At 33.9% G+C, this 24,535-nt stretch overlaps 1 protein-coding gene across 1 annotated transcript; it reads left to right on the top strand.

The window, feature by feature from the left end:
- Positions 1–505: 505 nt before the first annotated feature.
- Positions 506–23,935, top strand: Usp5 (ubiquitin specific protease 5). The gene is made up of 16 exons (XM_088262515.1): positions 506–696; positions 5,580–5,705; positions 5,813–5,995; positions 6,950–7,056; positions 8,382–8,547; positions 9,374–9,541; positions 10,288–10,449; positions 11,654–11,757; positions 12,642–12,822; positions 13,959–14,170; positions 15,200–15,322; positions 15,711–15,813; positions 16,467–16,592; positions 21,341–21,491; positions 22,731–22,949; positions 23,627–23,935. Exons 1-16 carry the CDS (start codon positions 592–594, stop codon positions 23,797–23,799), a joined length of 2,409 nt encoding a protein of 802 aa, XP_088118641.1. The 5' UTR covers positions 506–591; the 3' UTR covers positions 23,800–23,935.
- Positions 23,936–24,535: the final 600 nt, after the last annotated feature.

Below are 24,535 nucleotides of genomic sequence, written 5' to 3'. Positions count from 1 at the left end.
TTGGTGGTGTCTCCCAGGAATTTTCGAGGTTTATTAAACCGTAGCAACCTTTAAAAAAAATCAGCAGTGTCAAGCCGAATTGTAAAGGATATGTTAGGCACAGACTAACTAATTTATATATGTTAGGTAAAGATGTACATGATACGCGCTAACAAAATATTTCATTGGAGAAATTGTAGTCATTTAGTCATTGTACAATTTGTGGTTGCGATTATGCAGAAAGCTTTATCACTCAAGTATAAATATGGACCCGCAAATTTCCGTATAAAGTTGGCTAGGCATAACTTGAAGTGCTATATTCACTACAAGTTGTGCCTAGGAAACTTTATTTTATTAAATGGGTACCCAAGTGACAATTTTATGGTAAAAATTCATACTTCTCTAAGGGGTACACTATGTATATTGCTTTGTGTGATTTTGGTATTTAGGTAGGTACCCATTCTTTATTCAACATGCACCATAAACAATATTTTGACCAAAAATATCTATGAAAAAAATATAAATCACAAACGCCAAAATACTGACATTTGTGTAAAAATTGTAAATTGTGACGCTTTATTTATACAAGCCACACATATCTCAGTTACGATTATGTCTAATATCGATGCGCTTATACCCCATCTTTCTAAAATAAAAGTTCCAACTCAGGATCAAAGAATTTACAAGGATGAGTGTGTTTATTCTTTCGATGACCCGGTGAGTTGCACAAAAAAATAACCTTTCTTTTGGTCGGCAATTTAAAAGAATAAACTAATTGCTGTCCATTTCACACTAAAATAGCACGTTTTATTTTATTTTCCGTAATTTAAATATTTGCACATTCATAAGCGCCTTCAGTAACTATAATAAAATACATTTAGAAAATATGTAGTACAGATCCAGGTAGTAAATGTAAAATAATCAGTTTATGTCAGAATTTCTCATACTACGATAGGGTTAATAGTATTTTTCAAATGCTGTTTCTTCATGCAATTAATATTCCAAGCATTTTTTACACGTTGAAAGAAATTCCCAACTATCAGTAAAATCATTGATATAGACGAATTCTTAGCATAGTTACATAAAAATATAGAAAATATGAAATCGAAAAACATCGGAGACCACATGACTACATTACAAACAATTGAATTCCTAGTTTGGGTGATTGCTAATTTCTTCTCCATTATTATGAGACCCACCTTTTCATTTGTTTTTTTCAAAAGAACAATACAAATTACAATATGAAATATGTACGCAAAAATTAATATGAAAAACGCGTAAATTTTCAATTCATTTGAATCGGCGGAACACATCTTAATGCAACTATTTTCTATGTCATTTTTTATAATGAATTTCTCTTCGTTCTCAGACAAATATGAAATATTCAAACTGTGTTTGAATAATTCAGATTTTATGTAATACAAGTCTCTTTCATCATGAATGCTAATATTGTTCAGATCGAAATGTTTAAAATTGTTTACAATTCCATACATTTTTTCTAAAATGCTTTCTGCCGCCACGGAAGTTTTCACATTTGTTATATTTAGAGGGTTTTTAATAATTCTTATTATTTCATTATTATTTAAAATGTCAGAATCGCCATCCAAAATGTCCTGCATATTTGTTAGTTTCGGGATTTTATGAGTTTCATTAAAGTCAGCCCAACATCTTTTAAAGAAAATCACATTTTTATCCGTACACAACTGGTTCAATGTAAAATTGACATAATTTTGATCGAAATTTTTTATGTTTATGGGATACATGGGAATAGTTGCCAGTATTGGTATAATCCATTGGGTAATGATACTTATAATCACCATCTTTCTATTAGTGATTTTTCTATGGTTTTTGTTATTCAGACTTTCTATCGTATTCAAATCTATTTCATCTCCTCTTTCCATTTTTAACTAACTAACTAACTAACTAACCATCACGCCGCTTCCCTGCAGGGGTAGGTAGAGAGAATAGAGCGCCACACCACTCTGTCCTTGCAAACATTCTTCGCCTCTTTCACGTTCATGCATCTCCTCATACATACCCGCCGATTGTTACGACTCCTAACCTGACCACTTTCAAGTATTTGGCATACCTGATCGTGCCATGTTTTTCTCGGTCTTCCTCTGCTTCTTTTTCCACTAACATTCGCCTCATAAATTTGTTTTACCGTTCTTTCCTCACTCATTCGTTCTACATGTCCAAACCATCTCAACACACCTTTCTTAATTTTATCGATAATGCTTATCTCAGCTTTGCATTCCTTCCTTATTTCACTATTCGCGCATCTATCATACATCATTTTGCCGCACATTCTTCTGAGAGATCGCATTTCGACTGCATTCAGTCTACTTTCATCCTTCTTTTGCCAACTCCATGTTTCACTTCCATACATTATAGAGTTGGAACCAGGACTCCATTGTGCACTGCCAGTTTAGCTTCCGCTGATAGGTTTTTATTTGCTATAACTGATTTCAGTGCACCATTCACTTTGTTCCCAGCATTCACTCTCCTTTCCATGTCTTTATCAATATCTTTCCATCCCTAGAAAACATACTACCCAAATACACAAAATCATCTACCTGTTCCAAAATCTCTCCGTTTACCAATATTTTACATTCAGACCTGCATTCTTCTCTTTCAAAAACCATAAAAAAAAATTCCATTTTTTCTCCAGTATAATTAACATCATCACTTTCTTCCTTTGTTTCTGGTGTTCTACCAATACTCTTTATCTTTTCTTCACAAACTTCTTTAATACAAACTCTACTTATGCCTAAGTAATTCACGATACTGTTGACAAATGGCAACACTATCGGTGAATATTCAATAAAAAAATCTTGAAAAGAACCCTCATGATCACTGATAGAAGCTACAGTCTGCATTTTGACGGTAAAATAATTTAAATTTACATTGTTTGCGTGGTTGAAAAATTTTACCAAGAAAAGAATGCCAGCAACCGTAATAAATATATTTTCCGATAGATACAACCATTTTAAATTATCGCGTTCTTTTAATTTAAAGAACAAACTTGTATTAATGGCTATTAAGATGACAAACCCCTCACTCAATAATGTCCCCAAAAATTAATTTGGAAAAAAGTACATTTTGTCTATAATAATAATAATAATAATAATAAAAACAACTCTTTATTCCAGCTTGACTAAGTGGTGGGTGCAATACTTAGTCAGCCATATATGTTTTACAACATTTTTTTTATACAATGATATTAAAAATAATAAACAAATAAGAAAAGGAAAGAAAAAAAAGAAAAACAAAAAAAAATAAAAAAATAATAATAATAATAAATTTGGAGAAATGTAGATGAAAATTAGCTCCCTGGCAAACGCAGCACTGTGCTCCAGTGCCGCCACATGTCCAGCCCCCATCTGTGCTCCAAAAGCCGCTTTATGATGAGGTTGGAGCTCTTCATCAGCCTCTCCCGGAAGCCTGCCACTCGGTACCTTAACAGGCCATCCCGATGTGGTAGGCGTGCTGTGGCAAACATACCACTCGCGCTGCAGTGTCGTGGTAACTTCATTAAAGCTCTGTAACTGTTGTGTAACCTTACACCAAAGCTCGCTACAGTACTGCTGCGTACACAACACTTGATACAGTCTATTTTTTACCTGCGCGGAGCAGTGGGCAAAGCGGCGTGTAAATAAATTTGTATTGAAGAACAATGCGAAACTAAATATAATTTACTTTCATTTTTTGATGCTCCCCTATTAACGTAATATTATGCTGTGAGCAATGAGGGCTACAGTTGACTACAGTTAAATTTTTAATGATAACGTTGCTAGGTACTTAATAATGAAAACATTTTAAATCAACTTAACAATGTGGGTTCACTCAATATGATAACTTCTTTTATCACTTTCTACATTACAATTTTGTTATTATCATCGTTAATATTATTAGAGTTATACATAATTTATACACATTTTTATTTTAAACTAGCTGTACCCGGCCCCGCGATGCCGTGGCTCAGTCTGGTTAAATGGTAAAGAAAAAATACAAAATACAAATCGAGCATTTCTAATCTGTTTAATTTCACAATGCTTGTTAAACAATGGATTTATCGAAAATCTATGAAACAACAATGCAATCGAAAATATTAAAAGTGTCAGCAGCTGTCAAGAAGCACGCTTTCCGCATTACATAAAGGCAAGGTGATCAGTACTGCGCTTCAGGTATTCTTATATGTAAAAATCTATGTTCGTTTGTTCATATTTAGTGCTTCAGGAAAGAAATAAGCGCTTGTGATACATAATTTCGATTTGATTTCACTCACATTGATCGGCATTGATAATAAATAATAAATAAATGTATAAAATAAATAATAATAATAAATAAATGATAATAAATAATGAACGATAAACTGCAAATGCAAATAACAAGTGTTTGTCTTTTTCCAATTGTCCATGGTACGAAAAATGCCCCACCTACTGTAATTTAATTGTACTATGCCTGTAACATTCGCATGTTGCAATATGAAAAGTAGGACAATACATAAAATATGAACAAACATACAAACATTAGTTTTTTATATATACAGTAAACCTCCCTATAATGTTTGCGGCAGTTTTTTTACTATAACAGTGGTCCCCGTAAAACGCAGTAGGAAGATTACGTCATCCAAAATCGTCACGCGATTAGAATAATTTCTACTGGTTAAAGTGTAACTATACAATTAAAAATCGTTGACCCTCTATAACATTCCCCCCGAAAATGCCGAACCCATCTCAATGCTATAGGGAGGCTTACAGTATAAGATCTACCGTAAATTAATTGTAGTATATCTATCACATTCGTGCAAATGCAAGCAATGATTTGACAAAGTTTGATCGCAATCGGACGAACGGTATGGCAACAGATTTAATATGAACAAACATAATTTTTTATTTATTTTTTTAATAAAGAGAATAATTCGTGTTCTCCTTATTTACAAAAATACTTCAATTTTATACTATTTCTGTGAGCCTAAGCGGCTCATTATTAGAAATAGGTATCAGATTATGATAGATTTGTATAGCTATTTGATTGAATTGATTTTTTGGATATAGATTTGTATAAGCAAGTGAAATTAAGCAATACATGTAATACGACACAATGTCAGAAAATTGCTTTAAATATGTAGGTTTATATATTTTATTTATTTATTTATTTTATTTATTCGGGAATTGTGCGGCTTACATATAAAAAATGATATAATAAACAATAGTTACATTAACAATAATAAACATTACATTACATTAACAAAAATTAGTTACGTTTAAAAAAAAGCCAATTAAACAATTCCACATTTATGTTATAAAACTATTAAAAAACATTCAGAGATTAAACAAAAAAAGGGTTTTATATAAAATAATAGATTTAGCAGGAAGGAGAAGGACTTCAGTTCAGCACCACTGATTACTATTTATGTAAGAATTTGCTCACTCTTTAAAACAAAGAAAATCACTCATAGATAACAGTGGAATGAAATATAGTATGGCGCCATTAGTTTAATTTTTGTCCATTCTACAGATTTTTTTTTTACATAATGTCTACAATTTATTGTAGATGTTTCCTATCTTTAAGTAACTATTTTTCTTTTGTTTTAGGAGTATGAAACTGGCCTCTATATCTCTTTAACAAGTTTTCTCAGCTTTGGTCGGCAATATGTTGAACAGTATTTTCAGCATTCTGGCAACCCTGTCTTTTTACACATCAAGAGGGAGAAGAAAGCTGTAAGTGTTTATATTATTCAATTTGTTGTTGTTAGTACTACAAGTATTCTTTAGTAATATCAATTTATTCGAAGCAATGTTTTATCTACTTTATGATTTGTGTTTAGATCGCTCCGGAACAAAAAGGGGACGGTCCCGAGAAGAAAATTACTCGTCTTGCTATAGGAGTTGAAGGCGGCTTTGATCCGGAGTCGGCTAAAACCAAATACGAGATTACGGATCACCTCTCTGTAGTTGTTCTGCCAGAGTTCACTATCATTACGTGGCCCAATGAAAGCCTTCCAGAAATTGTGAGTGCAGTTTAATTTTTGTTAAATTTTATTAAAATAAATTAAACCCTCATCCGCACCTGATGGTGATAGGGCACTAGGTATCATATAAACCCTGTGTTATTTCGATTGTTAATACATGAAGGAAAGGCTCACCCCTCCGCTTCAGGTACCATTCCAGTGTAATATTGAATAAATATTACAGTGAAAAAAATCACTTTTATTTATTTAACCCCCCCGCGGGAATCAAACCCAGGACCTCCAGTATTGTAGATAAGTGTGCTGACCATTACACTAAGGTGACGGAATATAATTTAAATGCTAAAATTAAATATATTATTTTGAGAAGTAAAAAGCCTTTGTTTTTTGATCCACTCACATTTTTACTAACAACCAACTAGTTTAGGCAAAATAAACCCTGAAGCGGGCAACAGGTTGTTGCCGAAACTAGTTGGTTGTTAGTAAAAATGTGAGTGGATCAAAAAACAAAGTCTTTTTATTTCTCAAAATAATATATCACTATGAGCCACAAAGTTAATGCTTTCAATATTCAAAAGCTAAAATTAAATGTATTTTTTTTATTCAATTTATTGATGAATATAATTTGAGTCCCTCACTTCCTGATAAAAGGGTATATTCCATTTATTTATGTTCGTTACATGAAGGCGAAGTAGATTAGTATTGAAAAATGTGATATCATTATGCATTCATTTAAAAATATCTAAATTTTGTCAAAATATTATCATGGGATCGATAAATTATTTAAAATTGGTTTAGATTTATCAACAATATGCTGTTCGGTGTTGCCACTTTTTATCTTAACTTGAGTACCTATTTTCCTACTCACATCTTCATTCCCACTCAATAGAATATTGAAACTTATAGTTTCCTTTTTTCTGTGTTTGTACTTTATATATTGTCATTCTTTGAAAGTTCCCTTCAAATATGATTATAATTTAAAAATGATATATTTAGGTTCTGCGCTCGGTGAGAGGCATCTTGGAAGCCGAGTCTCCACTGAGATTAGCCGAACTGGAGGCACTCGCCGGAACATGGGATGGTGAAGAAAGAAAAGTTTCCAAGTGAGTACTTCAATTGCATTTTTTTTTGCATACCCATCCTTTCATATTTCATTTGTATTAAATGATGCTCCGTCCCTGTTGAGGTACCTAATATATATATTTTTTTATAAATTGGAAAATAAACACTTAATAGTAATACCCCGCTTAACGCCTTATTTATGCTGTTTCGCTATAATACTGTTTTAATAGCGCAGTTCAGTGATACACCGAGGATCCGAAAAATCAATTTTTTTTATTGGGGATTATTGATATATATATTCAGTCGCATGTACGGCGTGTCGACTCCCAATCAGTTTATACCGTTTCTGTCGTGTGTGCATTCATAATTAGTTTATATATGTACTGCAATACTGTTTTGTCGTTTGAAACGCATCCGTTTTTGTAAATAAATTCACAATAATTTAGCACTTCGTGCAAAAATGGCAGTCATACGTGCAAAAAAAGTGTGTCATTTTAATTTACCATTGTCATTTGTATATCGCTCATTTGGTGGAACAACGACATAATTAAACCTTTTTTAAAAACAAGTTAAATATGTCAAAATGTGCGGAAAGACTGTTTACATCATGAAAAACATCGACAGAATTTCGTGGTGCTGCGAGATGCTGCGAGATGGTGCGAGTGTCATTGTAAAATTGAGTAAAATGGCGCCATTCCTGTTGCTACAGCGTCTGAATGGCATCTCCTGTAATATTTCTAAAAGTGTAATTACGCCATTGTTGCACCAAATGAGTGATATGTGGAAAATATACCTCCCTTAGTGCTGATTCGTTAAGCATGCTATTTTGGTGGCACAGATTACCCGCGCTAAGCAGGGTGTTACTCTACCAGGTTTTATGAAGTAAGTTCATATTGTAAATTGGATATTATGGAATCAGTCAATAAATTGTTGGGTAATATATTTAAAATAAAACAAGGTTTGTTTGATTGAATTCTACATTTATTTATGTTTGTGTTAATACGTGACGCGTTTCGTCTTCTTAGGACATTATCAAACACTCCACAGAGTGTTTGATAATGTCCTAAGAAGACAAAACGCGTCACGTATTAACATATACATAAATAAATGTAGAATTCAATCCAACAAACCTTGTTTTATTTTGGATACATTACCCAACAATTCAATATGGAATTCTACTAACTGTCTGCAGTTACAATAAATAAGTAAATAAATTGATGATGTTGTATCATTCACACCTTTTACTGGTATTTCAAACACAGGTAGACAGGATTCCATATAAAATTACCCTGAGGAAGACAGAATAATATTGCCATTTAGTTAGCTGTGAAAATTTCAAAATGCATGTTCTGCTGATTCTTTTCAGGCATGCTGCAAATCTGCTGCAGCTCGACAACGGTGTGAGGATACCTCCAACCGGTTGGCAGTGCTCCAAATGTGAGCTGACTCAGAACCTGTGGCTCAACCTGACCGATGGAGCCATCCTCTGCGGGAGGAAGTTCTTCGATGGCTCTGGAGGGAACGATCATGCTGTAAATCCCGTGTTTTATTTTATCCCATTCCAAACTATATTCACATAAAATTATTTGCCATACTCTATATGGGCGATTGTCAACTACCCGGAATTTGACCGTCCGGCTTTGAAAAATGAAAATGACTACGACAGTTTAGCGTGATCGAATTTACGCGCAATGTGTTTTTTTTTTTTTTAAAAAGAGAAACATTTGTGTTTTTATTATTTACACAAATATTTCAATTTCATACTATTTCTGTGAGCCTAAGCGGCTCATTATTAGAAATAGGCATCAAATTGTGGTAAAGTGGGTTGGCATGAGACAAGTGGCTGTTGCGCGACAGCGTTTGTCAAAAATAAATGCAAGACTGAGAAAATGAAGAATATGAGTGAATTTGGATTTTGAAAGTTCTATTTTGGGAACGAAAGTCTTAAGTGCTTACTTACCTAAAAGTAAATAAGTACCCATAGGGCGCTTGTCCACTACCCGGAATTCCGTGTTATTTTACCCTCCGGCACGTTAGTAAGCGTTTTAAAACGATGATTGGCTTGGATTGGCTTGTGCTTTTGTCCATATTTTTTCGGATCGGTGCTCTTGATTGGTGCGTAAACCACGGGACCACAACGTGTCGGGTTGTGGTCCCGTGGTTAGTGTCGCGGACTCTTGAGTCAGAGTTACTCAGTTCGAACCCACTCTACCACAATTTGATACATATTTCTAATAATGAGACGTTTAGGCTAACAGAAATAGTATGAAATTGAAGTATTTTTGTAAATAGTAAAAACACAAATATTTATCTTTTTATAATAAAATTAAATAAATGTACATTTCTCTGTCATCTCAGGTCCAGCACTATTTAGACACGACATACCCGCTGGCCGTCAAGCTGGGCACTATCACATCCGACGGAAAGGCTGACGTGTTTTCTTACCAGGAGGACGATATGGTGGAGGACCCTTTCCTCGTGGACCACCTCAGGCACTTTGGCATCAACGCTCAGAACATGCAGAAGGTAAAACAAATGAACCACTTGATGCTTTTGAACGAGCGATATTAGCGGATTTCTACTTGTTTGCCTGGCGTAAGATAAACAACCAAACTGAGCTTGCCAGTTGTCACTTGACGCTGATACTTTAACAAATTCTTGTTGGGCGGTTTTTTTTATCAACTCCAACAATAATCATACTCGGGACAGTCTGCCACCCGACCCTCAGTATACTTATCACATGTAACCGCAAACCCAATTCCGATCTGTACTATGTTTTTTGGCGTCTCTCGCTATCTACCAAAAGTAAGCAAATATAACACTTATAAGTGCCTCCCGCTCTCTACCAACAATATATTAAAGACGCTTTTAAGCGCTTCCCGCAAACAATGTGTTAATATGAAAAAGGGGCCGTTGGCCTTTTTATTGTAAAATAACATGAATTTTCTCAACTTTTTTGCAATGTTTTAGATATTGATTGACTAAATCAAAAGGTAGATAATGTATATAGAAGTGTTGCTCAGATGTCTTTCTCATAAACAATAAGTTTAAAAAAATGTATGGTTAAGGATTTAAGAGATTAATTTTTTTATTTAAATTCCCAAATATGTATCATGTCATTTGTATCTATATATTACTCTACTATATCCAAGAATCTGAACCACAGGCTTGATTGCGTTTCCTTCATATAAAGACCGATGCTTTGCCCTACGCACCACAGGTACAGCGAAAGAAATGATCATGTGGAAATAGTAAATCATTTTGCATTGCAGACGGAGAAGTCCATGGTGGAACTGGAGCTGGAAGTAAACCAGCGTGCATGGGAATGGGGTGCCCTGCAGGAGTCCTCCAGCTCGCTGCAGCCCACCCACGGGGCATCCCTCACGGGCCTCCTCAACCTCGGCAACTCCTGCTACCTCAACAGCGTCATGCAGGTACCAGTTTGCACGCTTCGATCCGCTACAACAACTGCTATGGGCAATGTTATCTTACTAGGTCCACAACCAGCACACTAAATTTGGCAAGCCTGACTTTGCTGTGACAGATGGCGTGGAATGCTCTTCTACCTGTAGTTAGAAATAGTGAGAGTTAGATGATCTTAAAAAAAAAAAAAAACTAAAAACACATTTGTTTGCTAAATCATTTCCACTATCTTTTTTTCCTAAATTTATTCACAGTGAAACCACCTTGAGATAGTATTTTATGAAAATGGCGCTAGATAAATTATCCAAATTTACTTATTTTTATTACTGCCTACAAAGGAAACTTTGAATCACTTCTCTAGCGACATAAATCCCACATACGTGATGAGCGACTGTTGCGCGTTTACAGCCACAATGCCTGTCCGTAGAGGCGTTGCATTTTATTACAAGTTACACATCGTGAGTTACCTGGAATCGTCACTAGGTGTCCATGTGAGATTTGCGACAATGTCACGTCATGTGTACTAGAGGTGCGTTTCGTGATTAAATACCGAACTTCAAATAATATGATATATTGTCCGTGGTTAGATCCATTGAATTTAAATTGTGTTCTATATTACGTACAAGTTAGCATAATATAGAAGACAATTCAAATTGAGTGTTTTTTCTTCTACTATTATTACTATTATTACTGTTTTTCTCCGCCTCCATGGTGTAATGGTCAGCGTGTTTAGCTACCGTGCTGGAGGTCCCGGGTTTGATTCCTAGGAGGGGTGAAAATAAATATCAGCGATTTAACACTGTAATATTTATTTAATATTACCCTGGACTGGTTCCTGGAGCGCAAGAGTGATCACCTTGCCTTCATGTTGGTAATGATCAAGATAACACTGCGTTAATTTGATGCAGTGCCCTATGCACCATTAGGTGCGGGTAAGGGTTATAAGTAAGTAATAAGTAAGTATTATTACTGTGGAGTTTATCACGGAATTTTTTAAATATTGTTTAAGATAATTAAGAATCTCTAAGCATATTCACGAAAAACATGACATTTAGAGATTGCTTGTTGTTTTAATTATTACAATTTATATTTGACTAAAAATCATTTACATTTTCATTATTTTCTTATATGTTTTGTATTTTCAGACTTGTTAAAATTCAGAATAAGTATTTTACCATAATCTACTTATGTTTTGATTAATGAATTTTTTTACAGGTTATGTTCAGAATTCCCAGCTTCATTAAACGATTTGTGGATGAGTCACCGCAAGTGTTTAGCAAGTTCCCGTCGGATCCTGTGAATGATTTTAATATCCAAACGTAAGTTGATCTACTTTTTCCCATATGCACTAAATCGGGTCAAGTCATTAAAAAACTTTGTTCTAGTATTTTTTTAAAATATTTATGGTATATGGTAAATTGTGCCATATTTCATTTGTCAACTAATTCTTTAGTAAAACAAAATAAAAATAATTTGACATAGTTTTCGTTGTTGTTGCAATTATTTTTTTGATCACTTTCAAACTAACTAATTAATATATAACTGCGTATTATTTACAGGGAAAGTGATTTGTTTTTTTGCTGTTGCTACATTTCTTAAAAATCTCAAAAACTAATAAAATTAAAGCATAAATAAATTACCTTCATATTTTTTTTACCAAAATGTTAGTAATATTAGTAAATAACCAATCACCGAGATTTTTATGTATACCGGTTTCAAGACTTACCCGTCTCTTCGTCAGGACAATCACTACAACAGCATGCAAACAATACTACCCGTCACCACCATAGCACTATTCACACACTTACAACTACACAAAATGTTTATCACATGCGATTTTGGTCGACCCGAGGACCTAGTCGACACTAGGGGTTGCAGAACAAACATGCATTAAAAGCTGAGGTCTGACTTGCACTAGTTAGTCATTAATAATATTGAGAATATAAATGTTTTTTTATTAATTTTTTAAATTTATGTTTTACTGAGTAAATACCACTATGTATTTCTTAAAATCCACTGTGACACGTGTTTCGATGTATTCCGCATTTTTTTCAAACACCGTATTCATAGTTTAAATATTCATAATATTGAGAATAAATAAATATTTTTACCTAACTTTTTAGGTATTTCACATTCTAGCAAATACAAATTTCGGAATAAAATATTTCTAATTTTCATATTGTTTTATAATTATATGATACAGATCCAAGCTGGGAGTTGGGCTGATGTCCGGTCGGTACGCGTTTCCTTCCGACGATGGCTCCCAGAAGGGAATCTCCCCGCAAATGTTCAAGAGTCTCATCGGTAAAGGGCATCCGGAATTCAGCACCAAGCGCCAACAGGATGCCCAAGAGTTCTACATGCATTTCCTGGAGATTCTAGAAGTATGCCAACTTGAGTTTACAAATTACACTAGACGTAATCAAAATTCATTCAAGGTCATTACATATGAAGGAGATGTATCAACTTTATTGAAACACCAATTTGCGATATGATGATGATACTTTCTACCTGAGAGTAGTTTCAGACTGCAATAACTTATTTTATTTTATTTATTTAGAAATTTTACAGAACATTAACATAAATACGTTTTCAATAATGAGTAACAAATAAAACAGGTAATTGTAATATTTCAATTACAAAATTTCACAAATGTTAAATGAGTTAAAAGTAAACAGTAAGAATAAAATATAGCAAAAGTTAAGAAGAGCAATAGGTAGACTTAATTTAGAGCTAAAGTAAAAATAATAATAAAAAAATAATAAATAGTTAAATAGTTAAAAGATATACAAGTTGAGAAGAGCAATAAAGTAGAAATTAGTGCTATAAGGCAACAGCAAAAAAAAAAAAAGTAAACACATATAAAACAGAAAACATACGCAACAGATACGTAGCTATTCATATATTGGTACATAGTATCAATTATTCTACCCATGATTGACAACCAAACTACTCAAATTTTTGAAATTTTTTGATATATTGATCAAACTCGTAACACAGTTGCCATATTCTATCTGATTATTATGTTATTATTTTATTTTCAATTTCAATTCAAACCCTTATCCGCACCCCAATGGTGCATAGGGCACTGCATTATACAAACACAGTGTTATCTTGATCGTTAACATACGAAGGAAAGGTGATCAGCCCTTCGCTACAGGTACCAGTCCAGGATAATATTGAATAAATATTAGAGTGAAAAAATATATATGTATGTATACGTATGTGTGTGTCAGTGTATGTAATAACTAATAATATATATTTTTTTATGTAATATATGATGTAAATTGTTATGTACATAAAATAATAAATTAATTAATAAATGAGAAAATAAAATAAATAAATGTAAAAAAATAACTGATTGGAGATAATCCAGATTTGTGAACAAGTATTTGGACATATCAAAATGTTGTATGTTGTCTATAAGCAAGTTGTCTGTCTGGCATCCAGATTTGTGAACAAGTATTTGGACATATCAAAATGTTGTATGTTGTCTATAAGCAAGTTGTCTGTCTGGCAGCGGCACTGCGGCTCCGCGCCCAACCCGGCGGCCTGCCTGAGCATGAGCGTGGAGGAGCGCATGCAGTGCGAGGAGTCGGGGCAGGTGCGCTACTGCACGCGCGCCGAGAGCTGCCTGGCGCTGCAGGTGGCGCTGGCCGCCGCGGACAACCGCCCGGCCGTGGAGGCCTACGAGGCGGAGAGGAAGCGCGTGGAGGACATGGGACAAAGACTGTAAGACCATTTTTTTAAACTCGTTAAGACTGTCTTTGAGAAAGCTATTTGTTTCACCGTAACCGACATCATCAAACTGTGTCGGTTTATTTATTGGTCAGAATGATTACAATGAAACCCGGTCGCTAGTCAAATAAAATTGATGTGGAAAAAAACTATATGGTTGTTATTTGATTGTATAAAATGTGGAAGTCCTCACCAAAAAGTTACATTTCCAATATTGCACCAAAAAGCTTTTAAATGCAAATCTGCTCTGTTTACTGTATTGTATCAAAATCTGAATTAAAGTTGCAACAAAACGTTACCAATCCTGTGTTAAACCAATATGAAATCATTAAATCACACCAAAATGTAACAATTTTACAAGCTAATATTCCTGATTACTTAAAATCATTTATAATTGAAATGTAACATTTTGGTGAGGATCTCCACATTTGTACTTAACACATTGTCGGTGGGTGGTTTTTTCATCAACCTAGACCCTAATTAGTATATTAATTAGGGTCGTATGCGCCGTTGGGTAGGCACTCTACTGCAAAACTGGCGTCGCGGGTTCGATTCCCGCCAAGTGCAAAATAAATTTAAGAAAGATTTATTTTAAATTGCTCTGGGTGTTTGTGATGACTATGAAATTTCACATTAACTTTCCCTATCCTTACTATCCTACCTGCAGACAAGACATCATTCAGACAGAACAAGGAGTAAGGAATATTCTATACATCCATAAAGAAATGTTTAAAATATATACATTTCCATATGGATGGCCAGGCGCCGTGGCATAGTCAGGTAGATGCTCGACTGCGAAACTGGGGTTGCAGTTTCGATTCCCGCCAAATGCAAAATGAATTCAAGAAATATTAATTTTCAATTGGTCTGGGTGTTTTACTGTATTTTTCACATATACCTTCCCTTTCCTAACTATCCTTCCTGCAGACAAGCTTCTAAAATACAGGCTTTGCGGGTTATTCCTTAAGAAAAAAGAAAAGATTTTAATTTTTTTATTTTTCGATTGGAATCAAATTTTTTTAGGGATCCCTCTCTCTTGGTTCGCCCCCATATACCATTCAAGGCGTGTATAGAGGCGTTCGCTCAGGAGGAGAAAGTGGAACAGTTCTTCAGCGCGGCTGTTAATAAAAAAGTTACAGGAATCAAGTAAGTACTGTATATCATTCTATATCTTAATCATTGCATATTTGTATCTAACTGGCATTTTTAAATTGCATATCATCCTTTTTTAAATTTTGTAAGAAAAATTATTACTTTTCTAATTTAAGTTTTTCTAATTTAAGTAAATACCACTATTTCTTATAATCCATTGTGACACGTGTCGATGCATTCCGCACCATATATGGTGTTTGAAAATGATGCGGAATGCATTTAAATACGTGCCAATAGATTTTAAGAAATAGTAATATTTACTAAGTAAAACTAAAATAAAAATTGATAGATTGTACCACAAAGTGAAGTTCAATTAATGAAAAATTATAACCATTATCTAAATATGAAATTTTGCAAAATAATGATATTCTTTCGATGACAGAACAACACGGCTCGCCACATTTCCCGATTACTTGATGATCCAGTTGAAGAAATTCACACTCCGGTCTGATTGGGTCCCTATCAAACTGGATGTGGAAGTAGATGTAAGTTCCTTCTATTTTCTGTACAGATTCATAGCTCACTTTTCCAATGTTGTAATGTGATCAACCTTTCCATCCCGGTGGTGTGTATTTACTACAACTCCACTTTAAAAATAAGAATATCATTATAAAATATAATAGATACGGGGTCAGAATTTTTGTGTTCCTCCGTTATGTAATTACATATCACACTAAAGTATTATAATATAAAATTATTCATTTGCAGCAATGGAAATAAATAATTTATGAAAAATATCGGGGATAAAATCACCAATACACAAACGTTTCACAGTGTGTGCGTGCGTGCTGTGCTTTGCGTACACGCGGACATCGTAGCGTGTTTAGTAGCGTACAGGCCGTCTTGTTGCTACGCTAGCTATTGCAGCTACTTGCGATGTATTTTTTTCTCATTTTCAGATACTTACCAGAGCTAAAATTATAAAATTGTTCAATTTTAATATCAACTAGGGTAAAAAGAGCAACATTTGGAGGAATATTCACATTTTTCCAGTTTTTAAATCACATTTTCATATTGTGTACAAAATACATATCACCGTTGCACGGGGTAGTTTTTAGCACTGTAATGGAAAGGTTAATAGTATTTTGCTTAAGGATATATGGTACATTTATTATCAAGTATGTTTGGTTGGTTGCAGATGCCTTGGGAGATGGATATTAGCGAGCTGAGAGGGACAGGACTGAAGGATGGGGAAACTCTGTTACCGGAACTCACTGTTGACGTTCCTGCCCCAAAGTATGATGAAAACATCCTCTCGCAGCTGGTAAATCTTCCTTTGTGTATTAGACTATGTGCATATAAATGTGGTAACCACCACACTATAGAGGCGGATATGACTACGAAAATGGCGATATTTTAATTATCCAATACATATGCAGTGAAACCTCTATCTATCGTTTTTTAAGGGACCTATTAAAATAAACTATGAATGCGGGAAAACAATGAATGCGAGATTTTTTTTTTTTTTTTTTTTTTTTTTTTATTTATTTATTTTTATAAATCACAATTTTTAACATATATTAAAAATAAAAATAAAAAGTTATTTTGCAGAGACCCACCAAGCCACCTTGTGTGTCTTGTCGGTGGAGTTCTTTTTGCATACATTTTTTTATTGTTTTTTAACCATTTTAACCTAATATATACACACAAAAAAGGAGAAAAATTAACAATATAATCTTTTTTACAATGTTCATAAAATTAACTCTTGATCATTTACCCATTCCTTTATTTTGCCTTTGTTCCATCTTTTATTTTGACCTCTAACATCCGTCGGCAACAAATTAAAAATGTTCGGAACGATATATTGCAGTGTTCGACTTCCATATTTATTGTTGATTCTTGGGACTATCAGACCTTCGTTTTGTGTAAATCGTGTATCATGGTTGTGTACTAGAAGATTTCGATATTTTTGTCTAGTTTGTTGCTCAACGATGATACTCATCCACAATATTCCACGTACCGGCAGTAATTTTAAATGTTTATATAACAAGATTGGATTGTCCCTTTGATTGTATATAGGACTGGGTACAATTTTTTTGATTATGGAATATTGCAGATTTTGAACCATTTTTAAATTTGTTTTCGTCGAATGTCCCCAAGACTTAATTCCATATCTTATTAAGGATTCTACTAAAGAACAGTATATAATCTTTAAGGTTGGTTTAGGCAGGATAAAGTACAACTTATAAAAAGTACTCCCTAGAGCCCGCAGACGATCACAGAGTTTTATAATATGCGCATCCCATTTGAACTTATTATCTATACATAAACCTAAATATTTAAATTCGCCCACAAATTCAATCCTATCGCAACTACAATTTTGTTGCTTTTTATTGTGCAAACAGTCAAAATTGTGTGCAATAATATTACCTATCTGTGCAAATTTGTTTGCAAAGTGAGGTGAACTAATAAACATACATTTAGTTTTCTTTGAATTGATTAAGAGTCCAAAATCATGCGCCCATTTTAAAAGCTGATTAAAATCATATTGTAATTTTTCTTTAGCTTCTAATGGATTTTCACTTTCTATGACTAAAGCTGTGTCATCGGCGAACACAAATCTATTTACATATTTAAATATTTTTTTCATCAGTGAGACATATATTATGTACAGTTTTGGTCCTAAAATCGAACCTTGTGGAACTCCAGATAAATATTTTTTGTCTTTACTGAGAACATTTTTGATTCTGATTTTCATTTTTCTCCCCGTAAGATAATTTTTAAAGAAGTTTAGCAATTTTCCCCTTATGCCTATTGATTCTAATATACTGACCAGTTTTGCGTGACATATAGTGTCGAATGCTAAAGCATTACTAAAGTAAAATCTATGAAAATAACAATAATGTGCTTTAAGTTATTTAAACTACAATTAATTTTATCGGAGAATTTTTGCAGCAGGTCATCACAACTGTTTTTCTTCTGAAATCCAAATTGATACTTGTCTATTATTTCAAATTTTTCCAAATATACGTCTAGATGAATCGATACACACTTCTCCAAAATTTTTTCAATTGACGATAGTAATGAAATTGGTCTATAATTATTTACGCATGAGTGGTCTCCTCCTTTATGTATAGGTCTTATTATACTATATTTTAGTTCGTCTGGAATTTGACCACTGTCCATTATTAAATTAATAAGGTGAGTTATAATAGGAGCTAGAAATAAATTATATTTTTTAATGTCGTACATCCTAATGTTATCTATACCTGTTGTTTTTGTGTTTTTCATTGATTTTATAATAATTGCGATTTCGGGCACCTTGGCTCTCGGCAAGTACATGGAGTGTGGTCTATGATCGAGTTCCATCTTGCTAGTTTTAATTACACATTGATGAGTTAGACTATTAACCCCCTCCTCGAAGAAATTTGCGAACTCTTCGGCTACTTCCACAGCTGACTTCGTTTTCATAAAATATTTTTCTAAGACAGTGTCACAGTCCGCTTTATTTTTTCTTCCCATCGCTACGTTTATTTCATTCCATGTAGCTTTGATGTTACTATAGCAGTTTTTAAATTTTTCATTGTAATACGCAGTTTTCAAAATAATCTTATTAATTTTATTTCTATACAGTTTGTATTGCTCTTGAAACCTTGTGTTTTTTGGTGAATTTTTCCATCTTCTCCATAACATATCTCTTATTTTGATTTTTTCTATTAAATCAGGATTTACCCACGCTTTTCTTCCTGTATTATTATCTTTTCTGCTCTTCAATGTTATTTTGCTATTTTCGTATACTTCATTAAAGAATATTTTAATTTTATTATAAAGAATACTTGGATCAGTTTCCGTTAATAAGAGATGCCACTGTATTTTCTTCATATTTAAATCGATATTTTTTTCCGCGAGGTATACATACTGTTCGTGTTTACTTTCTTGTTTTTTCCTGGAAGTAGAGATGGAGACGGCAGTCATGTAGTGGTCAGCAATAGCGCACTCCAGAACACAAGCTTGTAGTAGTACGCACTCCCTATCACGCACATAAATATGGTCCAAACACGAGCTAGTCGTGATCTGTTGTATGACAGCTTCCCTAGTTGTGTCATTTATGCATCTTGTCATGCCATGTGATGCCATCATATTTTCATATGTCATAACAACGGCATCCTTAGAGTCCATCAAATTTATGTTGATATCACCAATAAATATTATATCTCCTTTTTCTTTAATATTTTTCAACAGGTTATCAATTTTGTTGATGAAAATTAATTTATTCGTTTTGGGTGGCCTATAAATCGACAACAAAGTAAAAGTTTTTTTGTTTTCTAACGTTAATGTGCCCCCTACGCACTCATACTCACTTTCGAGATCATATTTTGTTTGAGTAAATATTATATTATTTTTTATATAAATATTAATTCCACCACCCTTTCTTTTTTTTCTGCAGTAGTAAAAAGTATTGAATCCTTGAATATTAAATAAGTTAATATCAGTTTCTTTTATGGATGTTTCGCATATAGTAATAATATTAATATTATTTATACATTTATTCAAAATAACGTTTAATTCATCCCAATATTTAGCAAGCGATCTTATGTTTAATTGAATGCACGTGATACTATTACTCTGAGTATTTTGAATCCATTTATTCAGACAAGTTGATCGTTCGTATTTCAGGTTACTTATTTCTGCCTCATCCATATAGTCATATAACCAATTGTCAATATTAGCAATATTGTATTTTTGCTCTCGCCCTTTGTTCCATCCTTTTCCTCAACGGGCATTCCGCACTGAAAGCCGTGTGTCCATTTAGACCTTGTGCACAGTTTACACATTTTGGCGATGTCGCCGCATCTTGCTTGCTTTTGCATTCCTGCGCCTTATGTTCCCCTGCACAATACGAGCATGTCAGTTTGCGCTCACAAAATCGTCTAGTATGTCCGTACATTAGGCACTGTAAACATTGCACCAGTGGCGTCTCGTCTTGTACCGTGATTCTTTGGAATCCTATGTTTACCTTTTCCGCCTGTACAAGATCTTTCCAAATAGTTGGATTAGTTTCAGCAACAACATGACATAATAGATCATTTCTAGTGCGTTTTTTGTATTTAATTTTAATGTTCGTTTAATTAAGAGGTCATTACCCAAATAGATACGACCGAGTAAAGATACCGTCCTCCCAATCTGCATGACTATTCGTAGGGTAAATTCTAAGAAGAATACATGTTTCAGATGCAAATGTATTTATTTAAAAAAAATACAAACCTAAATAGAATTTTAAAAAATACTTTTGTTTTTTAACTGGTTTATTTTCGTAAGTCAATAGTGTATTTTCGGCTTTACAAATAGTATTTTTTTCAGCATCAGTTATTGAATGTGCGTTGTAGAAAGTTTTCTTTCAAAGAGTGTGCACGCTTCTGGAAATGCAGGTACAGGCAGCGGCTCCTTTTCATCAATATCGACCTTTCGTGCTATCGGTTATACAAGCTTTCGATAGTTTCTATCCCATACGTTGCCATTGAATGTAAGAAAATTGGAAATAATGTAATAAAACAGACAAAATGTATCAAATATGCAGCTTAATTCGAACGATAAATGCGGTAAATGGTGATAGAGAAACGATCAATGCGGTTTAGTTTAGTATGAAATTAAGTCGGGATAGAAGAAATAAACGACACATCTGGGAAAACGACTATTCGAGGAACGATAGATAGAGGTTTCACTGTATTTATTATTATTCATCTATGTTGAGATATCAATTGAAATTTCTAATTATTTTTTGTGTCTTTTTATTTAAACTCTTATTTGCCAATATTTCTGAATTTCCATTCCTAACCTAACTAACATTTAGGCAGGTATATGCAGGGCTTTTTTTTTCATGTAATGCAGTGGAACGGCGTTCTGGCACCTTTTTTAACGGATATATATTTTTTATATTTTCAAAATCAATTACAACGTAATTACAATCTTCATTTATATAATTTGTCAAAATGATAGGAAAAGTTTCTTTTAATTTTTGCTTTAAAAAAAAACCCTATGTATATGTATTGAGCTTTTTGTTATTGTGATCAGATGGACATGGGCTTCCCTCCAGAAGCGTGCAAGAAGGCCCTGTTCTTCACCAAGAACGCCGGCTTGGAGCCCGCTACCAACTGGGTCATGGAGCACATTGCGGATTCCGACTTCGCAGACACATTTGTGCCGCCGGGAACCAATAAAGCCCGTGAGTTGAAATTCTAATAATCCACTCAATCTAATCGAATGCCGCCAACATTTTCAGTTCTGAGAGGCAGAAAACAGCCAAATAAATGAAGTAGTGAAAGAAAGAAACAAAACAGAAAATAAAGAAAGAATTAACTCTTACTGGTTCAATGTCAAATCTCATTCGGCATCGATTTTTTCCTCTTAGGTCCCATATCGGATGTTATTCAACATTTTTTTCATCATTTAAATTTTAAGCTTACATATTTCGCTCACTCCTTTCAAGAACGTCATAAATCAAAATTCGTCAATTTTCAGTTGTGCATGTTTTCGGAATGCCCAAAAAATGTACTATATCCCAGCAAAAGAGGTATATTTTTAAGTTAATATTTACCTGCTACAGGGCAGAAAATGTTGTTTTTGCATTTTGAAGAAAATGTATTGTTTAATTATTTTTATAAATAAATTAAATATTTTTCAAATGTAGAAAAAACCTTCAGGTTTTACCTAAAAAGATCTGTTGCACAGTAAAAATTTCAATAAGTGGCTTGATATTTATTTTTAATACATTGTGTTATATTTTTAAACTTTAAAATCATTCTCCTGAAAAATCAAGTATTTTGATTTATGACGTTCTTGAAAGGAGTGGGCGATTTGTCACTCATATCTATTACAACAGTATGTGGAGCAGAAGACAAAAGTTTTTTTCCAATTGGAATGTAACTGTCTACCTAGTTTTTTTTTTTTAATTTTGGAGGACCGGAAAGGGTTAATGCAGTGAAAGAATTAAAATATTGTATAGCATGAATGAACTGCTTCTATTGTGAATTGTTTAGTGTAACGCTGCCTTTATATTTCTATTTCTTAATTCTTCTGCCTTTTGAGTTTATCTCGGAAATACGAAAAAATGTTTTGTTAAAAATTCTTCTTGTTCTGACGCTTATTCGCACCCATTGGTGCCTAGGGCACTGCATCTCATTGACGCAGTGTTATATAGATCGTTAATATGTAATTATATATCATCACTCTATACACACGTAACATTGACCATTCTACCCATGATTTGAAAAGCTCTCAAATTTTTGGTACTCATGCAAATATCATATTATTCTCACGTCGTTTCATGTTTGAATTTGCGGCAGTATATACAAAATAACTCGTAAAAAGTGGAGAAACCAAATTTGGACACACCTAAAATTTTGTGTGATGCTAATTATTTGTCGCCGAGATGGATTTACAAAACTAACACATTGGTTTGCAGAAAGCAGCGTCCCTAAACCTAATGAATGCGACGTGGAGATGCTGATGGCCATGGGCTTCACCCGGAACCAGTCGGAGCAGGCGCTCAAGCAGACACAGAATAATGTGGAGCGGGCGGCCGACTGTCTGTTCGGCAACACTGTCAACTTCCAGGAGGAGATGGAGGTGGCGGGGAACAGCACCGCCGATAAGGAACCTGACTTCACCGACGGACATGGCAGTGAGTACATTGAAAGATTTCATAGATTGAAAGTAGGGTTCCCACAAATTTTTGTCATATTTTCAACCACCTATTTAATTAAGAAAGGAAAAAGGAATGGAATGTCTTGGTACACTCTGAGGCAGAAAATTTTCTCAAATTCTCACAAGTGTATTGGAAGATCTTCAATCAAATCAGATTTCGTAAAATCTCATCACAAGTAAATGCTGATATTATTATGTTTATTTTCTTAGAATCTTTATCTGCACCCTATTGTGCACAGGGCACTGCGTCATATCTTCATAATATTATATTAATTGTTGATTACATGAGAGTTTTTTTTTTACATTGATAAATTACGCCCAATGTTTAAATTATATTCATTCATTCAATCCCTTATCAGCACCCTAGTGGTGCATAGGGCACTGCATTATATAAACACAGTGTTATTTTCACGTGAAAGAAAGGTGATCAGCCGTCCGCTTCAGGTACCAGTCCGGGGTAAAATTGAGTAAATATTAGAGTGAAAAAAATTACTTATATTTATTTGACCCATCCCTGGGAATCGAACCCGGAACCTCCAGTACGGTAGCCGAGCGTGCTGACCATTACACTACGGAGGCGGACAAATCTACTTTTTCAATCAATTAAGTGTTTTATTTTAAGGAATTTTTTGACAATAAATCTCTTGTTTCCAGAATACAAGCTGATAGCCTTCATCTCGCACATGGGTACGTCCACGCAGGTGGGCCACTACGTCTGCCACATCCTGCACGAGGGCCGGTGGGTCATCTTCAACGACAATAAGGTGGCCTTCTCAGAGAACCCTCCCAAGGACCTGGGCTACCTTTACCTATACGAAAGACTGTGATAACCAAAACAATCACCCGCCTTTTAACCAACTCGCTACAAATCGTTCTCCATACTTTGAGATGTGATTACATTTTTATTTTGTAAAGCTTTTTTTTATGAAAATGTTCTCGTGAAATATAAACTCTGCGATTCTTCCTGTTTTATTTTATAATCTTAACATGTCCTCGTGAAAAAAAGTGATTAACCCAATTTATTTTGAACATTTCATGGTGGATATTTTAATTTTAACCTCTCCCGAACTGATCATCTAAAAATTACACCTGACCCAATATTTGTATGGAAATTGTAGTACGCAATTCGCAGCAAGTATCAACTCGCTACCAACCGAGTCATAGGTGGTACGTCCGCTACGACACGCTGTCACTCAGCGACTGAATGCAAGGCCGGAAATCGGATCAAACAAAAGCTGGCTTGTTAAATCCCGCTAAGTTAACCATTGTGAGTGCTGAGATTTTTTTATATATGTATACTAAAATTGCTGATGGGCAAGACTCTCTTACCAAAATGGTCCATTTCAAATTTAGGGCTAAAACTAGGTTTTTACAACAACAAAAAAATATATCTACATATATTTAAAAAAAATATATATATATTTTATTTATTATTTTTTTTCTATAAAAATTTGAAAAAGTTGAATTTGTTTATTTGTGAATATTATTGACAAATGGGAAGTTTAGTAATGTGCATGCCGTTCCCTCCCAGCTCAACTGCCAAAATACACTGGCGTTATTAAT

Source organism: Brachycentrus maculatus, unplaced genomic scaffold, assembly GCF_059751285.1.
Source record: "Brachycentrus maculatus isolate JH-2025_06_01 unplaced genomic scaffold, ASM5975128v1 h1tg000180l, whole genome shotgun sequence".
Classification (NCBI taxonomy): Eukaryota; Metazoa; Arthropoda; class Insecta; order Trichoptera; family Brachycentridae; genus Brachycentrus; species Brachycentrus maculatus.
Note: the sequence above shows the minus strand (reverse complement) of the source record. Positions and strands in the feature narration are given on the sequence as shown.

Bases quoted from the DNA above. Each gene is read 5' to 3' on its own strand.
- Usp5 (XM_088262515.1), top strand. From the start codon at position 592: ATGTCTAATATCGATGCGCTTATACCCCATCTTTCTAAAATAAAAGTT. The intron at 5,706-5,812 runs GTAAGTGTTTAT...ATTTGTGTTTAG, and splicing joins TCAAGAGGGAGAAGAAAGCT to ATCGCTCCGGAACAAAAAGG. The intron at 7,057-8,381 runs GTGAGTACTTCA...GATTCTTTTCAG, and splicing joins GAAGAAAGAAAAGTTTCCAA to GCATGCTGCAAATCTGCTGC.